General features: G+C 49.3%; 2 protein-coding genes across 4 annotated transcripts in view; both read right to left on the reverse strand.

Annotated features, from left to right (window-relative positions):
* LOC115464772 (oocyte zinc finger protein XlCOF6-like) overlaps positions 1-20160 on the reverse strand; it is a 524570-nt gene that overhangs the window by 472773 nt on the left and 31637 nt on the right. The window contains exon 3 of the mRNA XM_030195150.1: positions 6611-6617. Coding sequence (XP_030051010.1) covers positions 6611-6617 — 7 coding nt within the window. The remainder of the gene's footprint in view (positions 1-6610; positions 6618-20160) is intronic.
* Positions 9343-20160, reverse strand: part of LOC115464751 (oocyte zinc finger protein XlCOF6-like) — a 42857-nt gene continuing 32039 nt past the window's right edge. For all 3 annotated transcript variants that reach the window (XM_030195109.1, XM_030195113.1, XM_030195120.1), the window contains one exon: positions 9343-11371. In XM_030195109.1, coding sequence (XP_030050969.1) covers positions 9594-11371 — 1778 coding nt within the window. In that variant the 3' untranslated portion in view covers positions 9343-9593. The remainder of the gene's footprint in view (positions 11372-20160) is intronic.

Raw genomic sequence — 20160 nt, forward strand, 5'->3', positions numbered from 1 at the left:
ATTCTCTGGTGTTTTGTGAGGTGTCCCTTCTGACTGAAGCTTTTATTACACTCACTGCAGATGAATGGTTTCATTCCTGTGTGGATTCTCTGGTGTATTGTGAGGTATTGCTTCTGCCTGAAGCTTTATAACACTCCCTGCAGATGAATGGTTTAATTCCTGTGTAGATTCTCATTTTCTGACTGAAGCTTTTATTACACTCACTGCAGATGAACGGTGTCATTCCTATGTGGATTCTCTGGTGTTGTGTGAGGTGTCCCTTCTGATTGAAGCTCTTCAGTGGCGTAGCAAGGGCGGGGCAGTAGGGGTGGTCCGCCCTGGGTGCCAGCGGGTGGGGGGTGCTCTGTCGAGAGCCGACAGCTCTTGTCTGCTGCCACCACCCTGCCTTTTTTTTTTTAATCCATGCAGCGACACAGGCAGCGCCTCACGTCTGCCCTGCGTGTGCTGTGAAAGGGAAAATCGCCTAGCTGGCGTCGGGCCTTCCCTCTCTGTGTCCCGCTCTCTTCTGAGGTAACTTCCTATTTCCTCGAGGGCGGGACACAGCGAGGGAAGGCCCGACACAGCGATTTTCCCTTTCACAACACATGCAGGGCAGACGCGAGGCGCTGCCTGCGTCACTGGATTAAAAAAAAAAAGGCAGGGTGGTGGCAGGAGAAGAGGGCTCTGTCGGCTCTTGTCGGGGGGCTCAGATGGGAGAGGGGGAGCTCAGAGAGGAGAAGGAGATTGGGGAGGGGTGGGGGAGCTCAGAGGGGTGTTCAGAGGGGAGAAGGGGATTGGGGAGGGGAGAAGGGGTCTGAAGCTGGAACTGGGGTCTGACAAGGGGGCAGGAAGGAAACGGGTCCATGCCTGGGGCAGGTGAGAGAATGGGTCTGGGGCTGAAAAGGGGGGATGCAAGGCATGTGGTGGACGAAGGGGGCTGGAATTGGGGGCTGAAAAGGAGGGTAGTTGGGATAAGGGGGCTAGTACTGGAACTGGGGGCTGAAAAGAGGGGGCAGAGAGAGAGGGGACAGACCCTGGATGGAAGGGAGGAGCGTGAGGGAGGGCAGACCTTGGATGGATGGGAGAGGGAGGGCAGACGGATTGAAGGGGCAGAGAGAAAGGGCAGATGGTGGGTGGAAGGGGGAGAGAGAAAGAGGGCAGGCTGGGGCAATGGTGGATGGAAGGGGCAGAGATAGAGGGCAGATGTGGATGGAAGGGAGAGAGAGAGGGCAGATATTGATGGAAGGGGGAGAGAGAGATGGCAGACCGGGACAGATGGTGGATGGAAGGGGCAGAAATAGAGGGCAGATGTGGATGGAAGGGAGAGAGAGGGCAGACACTGGATGGCAGAGAGAGAGCGAAGACAGATGCTGGATGGAAGGAAGACAGTGAAAAGAAGATGAGGAAAGCAGAAACCAGAGACAACAAACTGTAAATAAAATATATATTTTTTTGCTTTAGGATATAGTATTGTAGCTGTGTTAATAAATATTTATAAATAGAACATATAAATAAGGTAATCTTTTTATTGGACTAATTTTAATACACTTTGACTTAACTTTCAGAGAACAAACCCCCCCTTCCTCAAGTCAGGATAGGATACTGTAACAGCACTATACTGTATTGACCTGAGGAAGGAGATTTTGGCCTCTGGAAGCTAAATGTATTAGTCCAATAAAATGGTATTATTTTATTTTCTGTATTTGTTTTATTTATTTGTTAATTTGTAAAGTGGTGATTGGTATTTGTTAGTTTTTTCAAATTTACATCTGCGGTCTTTATATTTTGCACAGTGCTAGGGGACATTTTCTGTTTCTGTGGTGTTGCATTATATGCAGAGACTGGCATCGGGGGTTGTTTAATTTTTGTCTCAATAGAAAGTTTATGATTACTTATTCTATAGTGGATTAGGGTGTATCTGTGTTTGTGAAAAAGACATGGCTTTTGGTTGGCATTGACTGTGCAGGATCGACGATCTGTACTAATCTGTCTGTTTTGTTTTATAATAGATGAATTGATGTTCTAGTGCTCACTGTAGTGTTTAAGATGCTTTCCTTTTCCTTGTGTGACTCATACAAATTACTGCTTATGGTATGGTAGAATTGCTCTATAGGTCCTGAGTGTTTTGTATTCTCGGTATGCCTAGTACTGGATTTTGGTGGTGGGGGGGTGGGGGTGTTAAAAAATGACCGGCCCCGGGTGTCAACTACCCTAGCTACGCCACTGAAGCTCTTATTACACTCAGTGCAGATGAATGGTTTCACTTCTGTGTGGATTGTCTGGTGAGGTGTCCCTTCTGACTGAAGCTTTTATTACACTCAGTACAGTTAAGTGGTTTCATTCCTTTATGGATTCTATTGTGCATTGGGAGGTTTCTTTTCCAGCAAGCACTTGTACCACTGTCAGCAGAAGTACACAAGCTTTCATTTTTCTGAAATTTCTGGTACTTTGAGAGGTCTGTCTTTCTGCAAAAGACTTTTTCAGATTTAGTAGTAGTCATTGATTCTTCACCAGTCTGAGGTGTTTTATGATCTGTGAATGCTTCTCTATGACTGAATTTTTTCTTACATTCAGCACTTGAAACTAGTATCTGTTCTGGGTGGAATTTTGCATTTCTTATGACATTTTCTTCCTGACTGAAGCTTTTGTCACGACTAGAACATGCAGATAATCTCTCATCAGTGTCATTTTTCTGGTATTTTGTAACGCTTCCTTTATTGATAAAGGTTTTCTCATCTACTGTCGTTGTACACACTCTAGTTTCTTTATTATTGTTCTCATGTTTCTCTTTCTTCCTACTGAAAACTTTCCTACACTCAGAACCTATACAGAGTGTCTCTCTTATGCATGTTTTCTGCTGTTGCTGTAGTTCTCTCTTTTGACTAAAGGTTTTCCCACAGTCCGTACCTGTATATGGTCTCTCTTCAGTATCGGATCTCTGATGTGATTTCAGCGTTAAATGATCATTAAGGAATATCTCACATCCATCACACAAACATTTCTGAACTCTCATCTGGTTTGTCTGTTCTTCCACTGTTTGTGTGATATTACTGGTACAATGTTCACACACAGCTGAGCTTTTGTTGAAGGTTTTTATTTTGATTTTTTTTCCCTTTTCTCCCCAGTCAGAACAGGACGAAGTCTCTTCTTTCTCTCTTTCTGATAACATCTTTTCCTCTTCAGGCTTCTCACTGAGCTTCCATGTATGTGTCTCTGCATTACTGTTCTTAGGGTCATCTTTTTCTAAATAAATAAAAAAAAGTGCATTGTATAGTATGGTAGGAGAACAGCAGTTTAACAAGTTCAATAAAAAATCTGTATAAATAAATTGTAAATGTTCCACCCCCTCCCTGTTGGGAATACATTTCCAAGCTAATCTATCAGGGATGAATACAGAATATCTCATTATATTCAAGTTGATATTCAGAGAAAAACGTCTAAAAAGAGGTTTTGAAAATACTGATTTGAATGTTTTTGTGAGATAAACGTCCAAATGCAGACTTATGTCACTTTTCGGATGTTTTTCTCTTTTGAAAATGAGCCTGTGACTTTGCCTCCAAGAATTTTCATCATTAATACATTCACTGTTTGCCTTTCATGTCATTAACAGCATCTCCAGTGAACATTATCTAATGCCATTTAATTTGCTTGCATTACATCATGATATATTAATTTATTCATTGTTTGTATTAAGCATGCCTCCATTATTGAATGTTATTGCATTGCTTTTCATCGCCACAGTACCTGCATATCTTGTATTACTAAGAATATTCCATTATGTACATTTATTACTAGACTAGCCGTTAAGCCCATAACAATGGACTAGTTTTTTGCTTTCCTATGGCCTCCCCCCGTCCACTAACCCTGCTCTCTTCCCTGCCCTCCCCCCATGTCCAGCAACCCTCCTCTCCCCCCTCCCATCCACCCGTGTCCATCAACTGTTCTCTCCCCTACCCTCCATCCTCGGGCTCCCATCCACCGCGATTGTGACCTCCTGTGCCCTGCCATCCCCGCCATTTTGCCGTTCCCCCCCCCCCGGCGTCGCCCCCCCTTTTTCTACCGTGTTGTCAGTTCTCCATCGCTGTGTCTGTTTCCCTCAGTTCCGCCCCCTCCTTCCCTCCCTGCTCCTTCCTCCTCCGATTTCCACACCCATGTCCAAGCCCTCCTCCCTATTGGGCTGTACTGCTGGTGGAGGCAGCGTTCCGACTCTACTGTGCATTTGCAGGTGAATCGGTCACTTGCCGTTTATATGTTTGATTGCCTATCATGTTGAGTTGTGAGTGAACACACCCTCAATTGTTTTTTTTTCTAGCTAGTATTTCAAGCTGTTCAGTGTGATTGAGAGCTGACATCCTTGAAAAGGGGGGGAATATAGGGGTGAAACCCCATATATAGCACTACAATACACAGCCTGACAAGGTAAAACTCTCCGGCAAGAGCCTACTATGCTACTTACTATAGACTTTGTCTCAGTGCAGCACAGCCTTTGACTTGATGTGCCAAGGCCACTGAGCAGGCCAGGAAGATGCCTACTTGAGTGATGTAACTTTCAGGCTTTATTGCCCCAAGAAATTATGTATACCTGAGACAAGGACAGTATCCCAGACACTTCCTATATAATAATTCTCACCTCCAACGTTCTAAAGTAGCTGCCTGTGTCCGTGGCTCCTGGAGTTGCTGAGCTAGGCTCCGTAGCCAGGCTGACATCACTCACAGCTGATTCCCAGGCAGAGGGAGGAGTAGGGAAACACGCGGAGTGGAGCAACTTGCGCCGCGTGTTTCCCTACTCCTGCCCCTGCCTGGGAATCAGCTGAGTGATGTCAGCCTGGCAACAGAGTCCAGCTCAGCAACTCCAGAAGCCACAGACACAGGCAGCTACTTTAGAACATTGGAGGTGAGAATTATTATATAGTTATTATATTATTATTATTACTTATAAGAGGACATTCTTGGGGTTTGAAGAGCCAAAACGTCTGGAACAAAGAGCACTGTTATGATAAACTTTGGGGTCATGTTTTCTTCCAAAAACTGAATATAAGGAGCCTCTTGGGAAGTGAGAGGTTATCTGGTGACAACTGGATCCGAGTTGCTAGTGCCTCAGAGTTCATGAGCTCATAAAACCTCCAGGGCATCCCTGCAGTACCCTAGAAATGGACCTTTCACACAGCATGCCAGCCAGCCTGCACCTGCTGCACATCCAGGTTCTGTGAAACTTGCATTGCTCAGATCTCCTACCAGCATCTTCTGCCATCTCCTCCGAGGGACTTGCTTTACTGGCCAGAGTGTAACTGTTTCAATTCTTGTTGTGCTGGGGATAGTCGGTCCAACAGTTGTGAGCCTAGGGTACTAGGTGTGCATTTTTCTAACTTGCCTGCCAGGTATTCACTGCTTTCCCCTAGGTAATCCTGTTCAGAAGGAAGGGATCCTCAGGAGCTTAGCCTTGAATGGGTGGCAGAGACGGTTGGGAGGCGGGGCTAGTGCTGGGCAGACTTATACGGTCTGTGCCAGGGCTGGTGGTTGGGAGGCGGGGATAGTGCTGGGTAGACTTATACAGTCTGTGCCAGAGCCGGTGGTGGAAGGCGGGGCTGTTGGTTGGGAGGCGGGGATAGTACTGGGCGGACTTATACGGTCTGTGCCCTGAAAAAGTACAAATCAAGGTAAGGTATACACAAAAAACTAGCATATATGAGTTTATCTTGTTGGGCAGACTGGATGGACCATGCAGATCTTTTTCTGCCATCATCTACTATGTTACTATGTAATCAAGCATCTGTGCATTGTTCTTATATTCCTATTACGTCATTTTATTTTTATAATACTTGGGCCTTGTGACTGTTACTTGTCAGTATAGCCGGGACTGTGGCCTCGGATCTATAAATCAGGAATCCTAAGTGTGGTTTCCAGATTGCTAACTATAACCAGTTATGTGTTCCTATCTGCACCGTCCTTGAGGAGGCAGTGTAAATCTGTTTTACCTTCACACCTTGCTCATTTTTCTTTTATTGTAAATTAGGTGTGTATTCTTATCTAGTTATGAATGTTACTATAAACCACTTTATATTATTTGTGAAATGTTAAATAAAGCTAAAATGTTAAAAGTTCAATTGTTAACTCCTGTGAAGATTATCGGATGAACTTTGTTTCCTTCAGAGCAAAGGGTTTTACCACAATCAGAACATGTAAATTGTTTCACTCAGGGCAGTATCTCTAAATAAGTTAGATGTGTAGATACTCTGACAATAATAAACCTCATTCCTAAGCTAAGGTATGTGGAGTATGATCTCAGTCTCTCAAATTTACTGCTAACGTTCACTAAAGAACCTGCATTGAACCAAAGACAGCTTCCTTCTGAGGTTCATAACATGTAACACATAATTATAGACAACATATCCAGGTATGCTTGAAAGTTCCTTTTAATTAGCACTGTGCCATCCAAAACAATGGGACATATTTTATCTTTCTGCCACATTGTCTTGGTCTCTGTATGTCTTGATATTTGAGGATCTCTCTTCCCACAATGTGGGATAGATCTGACTGTGTGGCTCCCAAGATATCCAGGGGTACACTCATACCTATCCCCAGCCCCAGGTCCAACCGCCCTCCCTGATACACTGGCAAGAAAGACTGACACCCAGCATCTGGAAAAATGTAATTTATTTATTCTGACCAGTATTAAGACTCAGTCTCATAGCTGTCTGCATGGCCACCGTGATTGGTGGCAATTGAGTCCATCACCCTGATGCAGCCAATCCAAATAAGTTCTTCTCACGTCAGGAAAAATCCTCTTGCTCGAGGAACAAAATAAGGAACTTCTATGTCTAAAATACAGGTTTAGCAATGAACCTTGGGTCAGGGCCCAAACCCATAATCACCAAAAGCATGGAATGAACCTCACTTCATAGCCAGGGTTATATCTCAGTCTCTCAAATTTACTGCTAATGCTCACCATAGTATTTGCATCAAGTCCTTCTGGATTCATAAGATGTATTGTGTATAGGCAACTTATCAAGGTGTGCTTGAAAATGCCTTTTAATCAGGCCTGTGGAACCCAAAATGATGACAAATATTTCTGTTATCTTTCATAGTAGTACCATAGTTTCTTGGTTTCCAACTTCATTTAATCACATTTAAGGATCTTGTCTCTCGTCATCTGAGTCATAGAATAATCGCTTGAAACTGATACCTCTATGATCAGTGCTGTTCTGGAGTATTCCTCTTTCATCACTATGTCTAGTTTTGTTCCTATATGGATTCTTTAGTGTTTTGTAAGATGTATTTATTTTACTAAATCTTATACCACACTCAGTACAAGTGTATGGTTTCACTCATGACAATGTCTCCAACTGGGTTCATTCTGCAAATACCAGGACAATAATGAACCTCACTCGTAAGCCAGGGTATGTGATCTATGATCTTAGTCTCTCAATGTTACTGCTGATGCTTGCTGTAGTATATGCATTGTGACAAAGAGAGCTTCTGGCACACTTTCTTAGTGTACCTTCCTGATTTAAATATCGGGTTTGTAGCAATAAAGATAGAAGTACATTCTATCCTATTCATCTGAAGTGTCCACTTAATTGAAATTAATCATCTTAACTCTTTCATTAACTTTTGTGGTTTATATCTTGCTGCAGCAAGTCCATGCACAAATCCACCATGTCCTGGTATCTGCAAAAGGATGTTACCTTCATCTGCAGTGTCTGCGTTATCATTAACACTATCGCAAGCCCTAGTGTGTAACTGCAGGGCAGCTTTTTATCCTGGGTGATGTACAGCCAGCATGTATTTTTCCTTTCTTTTCCTACCATACCTCAATTGTCATGTCACCTTGCTGATCTGGTATCCTATATAATAAAACGCACCTCCAACATTCTAAAGCCGAGAAAGTGAAGCCTTCAAGCCTTGAAGCATTCCTGCAACGTTCCGGAACTACGTGTCATCAATTGAGGAGATGGAGCCTTACAAAGAATGCTTCACTCTCTCTCTCTTTCACTCTCACACACACACACTCTCTCTCTCTCTCTCTCTCTCTCACACACACACACTCTCTCTCTCTCTGACACAAACACACACTCACTCTGTCTCTCACTCTCACTCTCTCTCTCTGACACAAACACACACACACACACTCACTCTGTCTCTCACTCTCACTCATTCTCTCTCACATACACACCCCATCTCCCACCCACACACTCTCTCTCAAACATACACACTCCGAGGAAAGGAGGGCATGGAACATGCTGGGGAGGAGAGGGAGGGGGGCATGGAACGGAGGGAAGGGGGGGCAATAACTCGGAGGGGAGGAGGGAGGGGGCCTGCACCTCAGACGGAAGGGGAGCCTGGAACTTGGAGGGGAGGAAAGGGAGGTAGGGGAGGGGGTCATGGAACTTGGAGCCCCCCATACACACACTCACTCTCTGTCTCTCACATACACTCTCTCTCTCACACACACACACTCTCTCTGACACATACACTCTCTCTCTCTCTGACACAAACACACACACACACTCTCTCTCTCACTCATTCTCTCTCTCTCTCACTCACAGACACACTCTATTTCTCACACACACTTTCTCTCTCACCCACACACTCTCAAACATACACACTCCAAGGAAAGGGGGGCATGGAACACGCTGGGGAAGAGAGGGAGGGGGCACGGAACTCGGAGGGAAGGGGAGGCCAAGAACTCGGAGGAGAGGAGAGAGGGAGGGGGCCTGCACCTCGGACGGAAGGGGGGCCTGGACCTCGGAAGGGAGGAGAATAAGGGAGGGGAGGGGGTCATGGAACTTGGAGCCCCCCACACACACACTCTCTCACATACACTCTCACACACACAGTGGCGTTCCTAGGGGGGGGGAGCGGTAGGTGCGGTCCGCCCCGGGTGCACGCCACTGGGGGGGGGGGGTGCCGCGCGCGCCTGTCCTCCGTTGTTCCATGCTTCTTCTCTGCCCCGGAACAGGTTACTTCCTGTTCCGGGGCAGAAAAGAAGCATGGAACGGAGGACAGGCGCGTGCGGCACCCCACCCCCCCAGCGGCGTGCACCTGGGGGGGGGGTCCGCGCTGCACCCGGGGGGCGGGGCGGGTGTCAGCCCCCCTAGGAACGCCACTGCACACACACATACACTCTGTCTCTCACACACTCTCTCTCTGACACAAACACACACACACACACTCTCTCTCACTCACTCACACACACACACTCCATCTCTCACACACACTTTCTCTCTCTCTCTCTCTCTCTCTCTCTCAAACATACACACTCCGAGGAAAACCTTGCTAGCGCCCATTTCATTTGTGTCAGAAACGGGCCTGTTTTTACTAGTAGATCTATAAGGGACACCAACTGAAGGTATTTAGCAAGACTTGAGGAAAAAAATGTATTGACTCCCCCTCAAAGATAAGAAAAAAATTCACCAGCGGCTGCTGCTGAATTTTATGTTTTACTTCCTTTGATTGCTGTATGGATTCTCTGTGGACTGTTTTGTTTTTCCCTCTAGAGCTTTTATCACACTTTGTGCACGTAAAGAGTTCCATACTTGTGGATTTTTTGGGTGGTTTCTGAGACATGGATTGATTGCTGAATGGATTCTCTGTTGGTCAGTGAAGTTTGCTTATTAACTGAAGCTTTTACCACACGGAGTATTTGTAAACAGTTTCACACCTGTGTGGATTTTCTGGTGTTTTCTGAGGTGTATTTTTTGATTGAAGCTCTTACCACACTCAGCGCATGTATATGGTTTGATTCCTGTATGTATTCTCTGGTGGATTGTGAGTTTAGTTTTCTCAGCGAAGCTTTTACCACACTCAGCACATGTATACGGCTTGAGTCCTGTGTGGATTCTCTGGTGGGTTCTGAGACTCATTTTCACACTGAAACTTTTACCACACTCAGTACATGAATATGGTTTGATTCCTGTGTGAACTCGCAGATGGATTCTGAGGTTTTCTTTTCTGCTGAAGCTTTTACCACACTCAATACATTTATATGGTTTGATTCCTGTGTGGATTCTCTGGTGGATTCTGAGATGAGTTTGCTCACTAAAGCTTTTACCACACTCAGTACATATATATGGTTTGATTCCTGTGTGGATTTTCTGGTGGATTCTGAGACTAATTTTCACGCTGAAGCTTTTACCACATTCAGGACACGTATACGGTTTGACTCCTGTATGGATTCGCTGGTGGTTTTTAAGACTAGTTTTTACAGTGAAGCTTTTACCACATTCAATACATGTATATGGTTTGATTCCGGTGTGGATTCTCTGGTGGATTATGAGGGATACGTTTTCTCTAAAGCCTTTACCACATTCACTACACGTAAATGGTTTCACAGCTGCATGGATTTTTTGGTGGTCTGTGAGATACCTTTTTTGACTGAAGCTTTTACCACACTCAGTACATGAATACGGTTTGAATCCTGTATGGATTCGCTGGTGCATTCTGAGACTAGTGTTCCTACTGAAGCCTTTACCACACTCGGCACATGTATATGGTTTGATTCCAGTATAGATTCCCTGATGGACTGTGAGTTTATTTTTGTCACTCAAGGTTTCACAACTTTCAATATGTGTAATTTTTTGTCCTTGTTTCTTGATTTCCAGGTATTCTACATGGTCTTTCTTCATACTGAAGTATTGGTCAGATTTAGTAGACAGGAATGATCTTTCGAGCGCTTGAAGGTTTTGGTATTTTGTGAACGCTTTCCTGTAGAGGAAGCTTTTTCTACAGTTACTGTCTGAAAGTGGCCTCTCTTCCGAGTGGAAGTTTGCTTCTTGGATGAAACGTTTGTCAAAACCAGGACATGAATACTTTCGCTCTTTTTGGCGTATCTGGGATTTTGTGAGGTTTGCTTTATTAGGAAAGCTTTTCTCATATTCCGTACTTGGACACATTCTTCTTTCTTTACTAACTTTCTGGTGATACATTAGTTCTTCCTTCCTACTGACACCTTTCCCACACCCTGAACACGTAAAAGGTCTCCCTTCTGTGCTTCTGTTGTGTGGTTCCTGTACCTCTCCTGTTTGACTGAATCTTTTCCCACAGTTTATACACGTAGATGGTTTATCTTCAGTGTCAGATTCCTGCTGTGGTTTTAATGTTACAGGATCCCCGAAGAATATCTCACACATGTCACATACACATCTTTGTCCTGTTGTCCTGTTTCTCTGCTCTTCCACTGTTTGTGTGACATTACTGTCACTTTGCTCACACAGAGCTGTTGAATTTCTTTGCTTTTCCTCCAAGACACATTGATTTTTCCACTTTGTTACCCAGTCAGGACAGGAAGGTACATCCTCGTTGTCTCCTTCCAATAACATCTTGTTTCTTTTTAGATTCTCACTCAGCATCCAGTGATGTGTCGCTGCAGTACTGTTCCTGGGATTATTGTTTTCTTAATTTAAGAAAAAAAAAGTAAACATTAGAAGGAAGACAATTAAATGAGTTTGGTAATCCCACTGCAGGCACAGGCAGCTCCTTGTGACTCTGGGCAAGTCACTTAACCCTCCATTGCCCCAGGTACAAATAAGTACCTGTATATAATATGTAAGCCGCATTGAGCCTGCTATCAGTGGGAAAGCACAGGGTACAAATGTAAATAAAATAAAAAATAAAATAATACAATATTTATTTGTGTTTTCTTGTTTTGTTTCTGCAGTTCTCTTGAAGAGGGTGAAATGCGTTCACAAACAGCCTGCCATAAGATTATCTAGCCACACAGTGAATGATACATACCTGTAGCAGGTGTTCTCCGAGGACAGCAGGCTGATTGTTCTCACGACTGGGTGACGTCCGCGGCAGCCCCCACCAACCGGAAAAAAGCTTCGCGGGACGGTCGGCACGCAGGACACGCCCACCGCGCATGCGCGGCCGTCTTCCCGCCCGTGCGCGACCGCTCCCGCCAGTTGAATGACTAGCAAAAGATGAAACACACAACTCCAAAGGGGAGGAGGGAGGGTAGGTGAGAACAATCAGCCTGCTGTCCTCGGAGAACACCTGCTACAGGTATGTATCATTCACTTTCTCCGAGGACAAGCAGGCTGCTTGTTCTCACAACTGGGGTATCCCTAGCTCTCAGGCTCACTCAAAACAAGAACCCAGGTCAATTGAACCTCGCAACGGCGAGGGTACAACAGAAATTGACCTACGAAGAACAACTAACTGAGAGTGCAGCCTGACCAGAATAAATTCGGGTCCTGGAGGGTGGAGTTGGATTTACACCCCAAACAGATTCTGCAGCACCGACTGCCCGAACCGACTGTCGCGTCGGGTATCCTGCTGGAGGCAGTAATGTGATGTGAATGTGTGGACAGATGACCACGTCGCAGCCTTGCAAATCTCTTCAATAGTGGCTGACTTCAAGTGGGCCACTGACGCTGCCATGGCTCTAACACTATGAGCCGTGACATGACCCTCAAGAGCCAGCCCAGCCTGGGCGTAAGTGAAGGAAATGCAATCTGCTAGCCAATTGGAGATGGTGCGTTTCCCGACAGCGACCCCTAGCCTGTTAGGGTCGAAAGAAACAAACAATTGGGCGGACTGTCTGTGGGGCTGTGTCCGCTCCAAGTAGAAGGCCAATGCTCTCTTGCAGTCCAATGTGTGCAACTGACGTTCAGCAGGGCGGGTATGCGGCCTGGGGAAGAATGTTGGCAAGACAATTGACTGGTTAAGATGGAACTCCGACACCACCTTTGGCAGGAACTTTGGGTGGGTGCGGAGCACTACTCTGTTGTGATGAAATTTGGTATATGGAGCATGAGCTACTAGGGCTTGAAGCTCACTGACCCTACGCGCTGAAGTAACTGCCACCAAGAAAATGACCTTCCAGGTCAAGTACTTCAGATGGCAGGTATTCAGTGGCTCAAAAGGAGGTTTCATCAGCTGGGTGAGGATGACGTTGAGATCCCATGACACAGTAGGAGGCTTGATAGGGGGCTTTGACAAAAGCAAGCCTCTCATGAATCGAACGACTAAAGGCTCTCCAGAGATGGCTTTACCTTCCACACGATAATGGTAAGCACTAATCGCACTAAGGTGATTCCTTACTGAGTTGGTCTTGAGGCCAGACTCTGATAAGTGCAGAAGGAATTCAAGCAGGTTCTGTGCAGGGCAAGAACGAGGTTCTAGGGCCTTGCTCTCACACCACACGACAAACCTCCTCCACTTGAAAAAGTAACTCTTTTTAGTGGAATCCTTCCTAGAGGCAAGCAAGACCCGGGAGACACCCTCAGACAGACCCAACGCAGTGAAGTCTACGCCCTCAACATCCAGGCCGTGAGAGCCAGGGACTGAAGGTTGGGGTGCAGCAACGCTCCGTCGTTCTGCGAGATGAGAGTCGGAAAACACTCCAATCTCCACGGTTCCTCGGAGGACAACTCCAGAAGAAGAGGGAACCAGATCTGACGGGGCCAAAAGGGCGCTATCAGAATCATGGTGCCGCGGTCTTGCTTGAGCTTCAGTAAGGTCTTCCCCACCAAAGGTAGGGGAGGATAAGCATACAGGAGGCCGGTCCCCCAATGGAGGAGAAAGGCGTCCGACGCTAGCCTGCCGTGTGCCTGAAGTCTGGAACAGAACAGAGGCAGCTTGTGGTTGGTCTGAGAGGCGAAAAGGTCCACCGAGGGGGTGCTCCACTCTCGGAAGATCTTGCGTACCACTCTGGCATGGAGCGACCACTCGTGCGGTTGCATGACTCTGCTCAGTCTGTCGGCCAGACTGTTGTTTACGCCTGCCAGGTACGTGGCTTGGAGGAGCATGCCGAACTGACACGCCCAACGCCACATCCCGACGGCCTCCTGACACAGGGGGCAAGATCCGGTGCCCCCCTGCTTGTTGACGTAATACATTGCAACCTGATTGTCTGTCCGAATTTGGATAATTTGGCAGGACAGCCGATCTCTGAAAGCCTTCAGTGCGTTCCAGATCGCTCGGAGCTCCAGGAGGTTGATCTGCAGATCCTTTTCCTGGAGGGACCACAGACCCTGGGTGTGAAGCCCATCGACATGAGCTCCCCACCCCAGGCGAGAGGCATCCGTCGTCAGCACTTTCGTGGGCTGCGGAATTTGAAATGGACGTCCCAGTGTCAAATTGGTCCGGATGGTCCACCAGAGCAGTGAAGTGCGGCAACTGGTGGAGAGGCGGATGACATCTTCTAGATTCCCGGTGGCTTGGAACCACTGGGAAGCTAGGGTCCATTGAGCAGATCTCATGTGAAGACGAGCCATGGGAGTCACATGAACTGTGGAGGCCATATGACCCAGAAGTCTCAACATCTGCCGAGCTGTGATCTGCTGAGACGCTCTGGTCTGCGAAGCCAGGGCCAGGAGATTGGTGGCCCTCGCTTCGGGAAGGTAGGCCTGAGCCGTCTGGGTATTCAGCAGAGCTCCTATGAATTCCAGAGACTGGGCTGGCTGGAGATGGGACTTTGGGTAATTTATCACAAACCCCAGCAGCTCCAGAAGTTGAATAGTGCACTGCATGGACCGGAGGGCTCCTGCCTCCGAGGTGTTCTTGACCAGCCAATCGTCGAGATATGGGAACACGTGCACTCCCAGCTTGCGTAGGTAGGCCGCTACCACCACGAGGCACTTGGTAAACACTCGTGGGGCAGAGGCGAGCCCAAAGGGCAGCACACAATACTGAAAGTGCCGTGCGCCCAGGCGGAATCGGAGATACTGTCTGTGAGCTGGAAGTATCGGGATGTGAGTATATGCGTCCTTTAAATCCAGGGAACATAGCCAATCGTTTTTCTGAATCATTGGCAGAAGGGTGCCCAAGGAAAGCATCCTGAACTTTTCTTTGACCAGGAATTTGTTCAGGCCTCTCAGGTCTAGGATGGGACGCATCCCCCCTGTTTTCTTTTCCACAAGGAAGTACCTGGAATAGAATCCCTGCCCTTCCTGCCCGGGTGGTACGGGCTCGACCACATTGGCGCTGAGAAGGGCGGAGAGTTCCTCTGCAAGTACCTGCTTGTGATGGGAGCTGAAAGACTGAGCTCCCGGAGGACAATTTGGAGGCAGGGAGGCCAAATTCAGGGCATATCCGCACCGCACTATTTGGAGAACCCACTGGTCGGAGGTTATGAGAGGCCACCTTTGGTGAAAAAATTTTAACCTCCCTCCGACCGGCAGATCGTCCGGTACGGACACTTGTAGGGCGGCTATGTTCCCGTGGATCCAGTCAAAAGCCCGTCCCCGGCTTTTGCTGTGGAGGCGCAGGGGGCTGCTTAGGCGCACGCTGTTGACGAGAACGAGCGCGCTGGGGCTGTCCCTGTGCCTGACGAGGCCTTCGGGCCGGCTGGTTGTACCTACGCTTCGCAAAAGAATAGGGTGCAGCCTGCCGGGCCCGGGAAAAACGTCCACCTGTGGAGGTGGATGCTGAAGGCGCCCGGTGGGAGAGCTTGTCGAGAGCGGTTTCCCGCTGATGCAGTTGGTCCACCATCTGCTCGACCTTCTCACCAAAAATGTTATCCCCCCGGCAAGGGACGTCGGCCAGTCTCTGCTGGGTGCGGTTGTCCAGGTCAGAGGCACGCAGCCATGAGAGCCTGCGCATCACTATACCTTGGGCCGCAGCACGAGATGCCACGTCACAGGTGTCATAGATACCCCTGGACAGGAACTTTCTGCACGCCTTCAGCTGCCTGACCACCTCCTGATAAGGCCTGGACTGCTCCGGCGGGAGCTTCTCGACCAGGTCCGCCAGTTGTTGCACATAGGTCCGCATGTGAATGCTCATATAGAGCAGGTATGATTGGATGCGGGTCACGAGCATGGAGGATTGGTAGGCCTTCCTCCCAAACGAGTCCAGAGTGCGAGACTCCCGCCCCGGGGGCGCCGAGGCGGTATCCCTCGAACTCCGTGCCCTCTTGAGAGCAGAATCCACGACCGCCGAGTCATGGGGCAATTGTGGCCGCATTAGATCTGGGTCAGAGTGGATCCTGTACTGGGACTCTGCTTTCTTGGGAATGGTGGGGTTAGTTAAAGGTCGCATCCAGTTCCGAAGCAGCGTCTCCTTAAGGACATTGTGCAGCGGCACCGTGGAGGACTCTCTAGGTGGTGATGGATAGTCGAGGACCTCGAGCATCTCGGCCCTCGGCTCTTCCACAGAGACCACGGGAAAGGGAATGCTAATAGACATATCCCGCACAAAGGAGGCAAAGGAGAGACTCTCGGGGGGCGAGAGTTTCCTCTCCGGTGAGGTCCGAGGGAAGGCCCGTAGACTCCTCTGAGGAGAAATATCTAGGGTCCTCCTCTTCCCCCCACGAGTCCTCATCCTCGGTGTCGGACATAAGCTCATGTAGCTGAGTCCTGAACCGGGCCCGGCTCGACGTCGAGGCACCAGGGTCTCGGTGTCGTCGAGCGGCGGACTCCCGCGCCGGCGGGGACGGAGCTCCCTCCATCGACGTCGACGGGGACTCCACCTGCGTGGCGGTCGAGACCGGCACCGCAAGCGGCGACGGTGTCGACGGCCCCGGCGCCGGGCTAGAGCTCGCCGGCGCCACAGTCATCGGCGCCGGGGGCGCAAGCACCCCCGGCGCCGGCACAGCCTGGCGCATCAGCCCTTCCAGGATCCCCGGAAGGATGGCTCTGAGGCACTCGTCCAGGCCCGCTGCCGGGAAAGGCGATGGGGCCGGTAGGGGTGTCGGTGCCCGAATCTGGTGGGAGCCAGGAGACGGCACCGAGGTGCCGGGACCCTGTTGCGTCGGCACCTCTATCACCGACGGGGACCTCTCCTCTCGATGGAGACGCTTCGGCGTCGACTCCTCTCCGATGTGCATCGAGGGCGACCGGTGACGGCGCTTCTTATCCTTTTTCCGATGCCCGTCACCGGCGCCGGGAGGCATGGAGGAGGAGGATGAGGATCCCCCTCGGTCTCGAGGAACCGGGTCAGACAGGGTTCGGTCCCGTGGGCCATGGGCTGAGGGAGTGACCGGGGCCGACTGCCCACGCGGCCTCTCACCTCTACCCTCACCGGAGGACCGGCGGGCCGACGGGACCTGTTCTCCTGGGGTCGATGCCATCGGTGCCGATGTCTCGGGCATCGATACCGGTACCGAAGGACCGGGCGTCGATACCGATGCCGTCGAGGTCGACGTCGAGGGGCCGGCGCAAGTTCCAAAAATACGGTCCCGTTGAACTTGCCTCGCAACCTGAGTCCGTTTCCGGAGACCGAGACACAGGGGACACGACTTGAAATTGTGCTCCGGCCCGAGGCACTGGAGGCACCAAGCGTGGGTGTCGGTCTGCGAGATGGGCCGGCCGCACCGACCACACTTTTTAAATCCACTCGGGACCTTCGAGGACATCGACGGAAAAATCGCGTCGGCGAAATTAAAGTCGTCGATGGTGGCGGAAATCACACCTCGAAAAAGGAAAACGACCGTGCGGCCACCAGGCCGCAATGCAACGTCCCCGCTGGAAGCGAGGGAAAATGGGAGCGCGTGCTCCTTTTTTTTTTTTTTTTTTAAAAAGAAAAGTGGAGCGCGCGGCAATTAAATAAATATAAAAGAAAAAAGAGAAGATCGCGTAAACGCGACGGTTTTTCCGGGGCTGAAACAGAGAGAGCGGCACAGGCACGACTCTCTCCAGGCGCGGAAAAAAAGGAACTGGCGGGAGCGGTCGCGCACGGGCGGGAAGACGGCCGCGCATGCGCGGTGGGCGTGTCCTGCGTGCCGACCGTCCCGCGAAGCTTTTTTCCGGTTGGTGGGGGCTGCCGCGGACGTCACCCAGTCGTGAGAACAAGCAGCCTGCTTGTCCTCGGAGAATGACTGTGATTTTGAAACAAAGCCGAGCTCTTCAATTTCGGCACCTAAGTTAGATTCGTAAATTTATCCACTATTTTCAGCCAAAATAGAAGCCTAAGGAAGTTACGTGTTTGAAAGCCATGGGATGGTCAGAAATGTACGTGTCTATTTTCAATTTTACAATGGAAATACAAGGTAATTTAAAAAGATCTAGATGTTTGCATTTACACCTGCTACAAGGCATACGAAAGTTTCAAGATCAAGTTTCAGTATCTAAGCAGTTCGGGAAGTTAGTCCTGTGCCAGGCAGACTTCTACAATCTGTGACCCCAAAATAGCAAGGACAGACCAAGAACAAGCAGGCTTATTTCATATCACAGTCACATCATATGCAATACATGGGGGGAGAGGAAGACACCTTAAAGTTGACAGTGAGTAAAATATTTTCAGTTTTCATCATTGCTGGATTGTTGTTTTTATCAAAGTACATGCACACTCCCCCTCTCTTTGGATGAACACACTTGCACAGCCCCTTTCTCTTTAGACATATGCACGTGACCACCCCCTCTCTCACTCTTTAGACGCACACACGTGCCCATCCCCCTCACTCTTCAGACGCACGCGCGTGCACGCCCCGTCTCGCACTCTTCAGACGCAGGCGCGTGCACGCCCCGTCTCGCACTCTTCAGACGCATGCGCGTGCACGCCGTCTCGCACTCTTCAGACGCACGGGCGTGCACGCCCCGTCTCTCACTCTTCAGACGCATGCGCGTGCCCATCCCCCTCACTCTTCAGACGCACGCACGTGCATGCCCCGTCTCTCACTCTTCAGACGCACGCGTGTGCACACCCCGTCTCTCACTCTTCAGACGCACGCGCGTGACCACCCTCTCTCACTCTTTAGACGCACACACGTGCAAACCCTGTCTCCCGCTCTTTAGATGCACACACGTGCCCATCCCCCTCACTCTTCAGACGCATTCGCGTGCACACCCCGTCTCTCTTCAGACGCACGCGCGTGCCCATCCCCCTCACTCTTCAGACGCATGCGCTTGCACGCCCCGTCTTTCACTCTTCAGACGTACGCGCGTGCACACCCCGTCTCTCACTCTTCAGACGCACGCGCATGCACACCCCGTCTCTCACTCTTCAGATGCACGCGTGTGCACACCCCGTCTCTCACTCTTCAGACGCATGCGCGTGACCACCCCCTCTCTCACTCTTTAGACGCATGCGCGTGACCACCCCCTCTCTCACTCTTTAGACGCACACACGTGCAAACCCTGTCTCCCGCTCTTTAGATGCACACACGTGCCCATCCCCCTCACTCTTCAGACGCATGCGCGTGCACACCCCGTCTCTCTTCAGACGCACGCGCGTGCCCATCCCCCTCACTCTTCAGACGCATGCGCGTGCACGCCCCGTCTCTCACTCTTCAGACGTACGCGCATGCACACCCCGTCTCTCACTCTTCAGACGCACGCGCGTGCACACCCCGTCTCTCACTCTTCAGACGCACGCGCGTGACCACCCGTATCTCACTCTTTAGACGCACACACGTGCAAACCCTGTCTCCCGCTCTTTAGACGCACACACGTGCAAACCCTGTCTCCCGCTCTTTAGATGCACACACGTGCCCATCCCCCTCACTCTTCAGACGCATGCGTGTGCACACTCCGTCTCTCACTCTTCAGACGTACGCGCGTGCACACCCCGTCTCTCACTCTTCAGACGCACGCGCATGCACACCCCGTCTCTCACTCTTCAGACGCACGCGCGTGCACACCCCCTTGCTCTTTAGACATATGCACATGCACACCCCCTCAACCTGTAGACATATGCACGTGCACACACACACACAAATGACGGCAGATAAAGACCTGCATGGTCCATTCAGTCCGTCGAACAAGGTGAAGTTGCACCTGCCAGTGGGTTATACTCATTCATGCTTAAACACTGGTTGGCAATTTGCCATCCTACTAATCACAAATAGTTATCTAAATATTATGTAGTCTTGGGACAATCTTTTATAACCAAAAGTATTGCTAACAGTATTTAATTTGCTAATGTCAACCTTAAATGTGCTTTCCCCTCACTCATAGCATATTATAATAAAGTGATATACAATACACAGATTTGATCCACACCTTTCTTTTGCCATTTGCAGGACACAGACTGTAGAAGTTCATCCAGCACTGGCCTTAGTTCCCAACTACTCTTGTCAAACATAATATCTCAACATCCATGTTTTGTTTCCCTCCTCCTATTTAGGCAACCCTGGCACACTCTCACTCTTTACTACTACTACAAAGCATTTCTGTAGCGCTACCAGTCGTACGCAGCGCTTCACAATTGAACATGAAGAAAAGACAGTCCCTGCTCAAAAGAGCTTACAATCTAAATCAGGACAGACAGGACCAATAAGGGATAAGGGTAGGACAGACA

Source organism: Microcaecilia unicolor, chromosome 1 (assembly GCF_901765095.1).
Source record: "Microcaecilia unicolor chromosome 1, aMicUni1.1, whole genome shotgun sequence".
Taxonomy (NCBI): domain Eukaryota; kingdom Metazoa; phylum Chordata; class Amphibia; order Gymnophiona; family Siphonopidae; genus Microcaecilia; species Microcaecilia unicolor.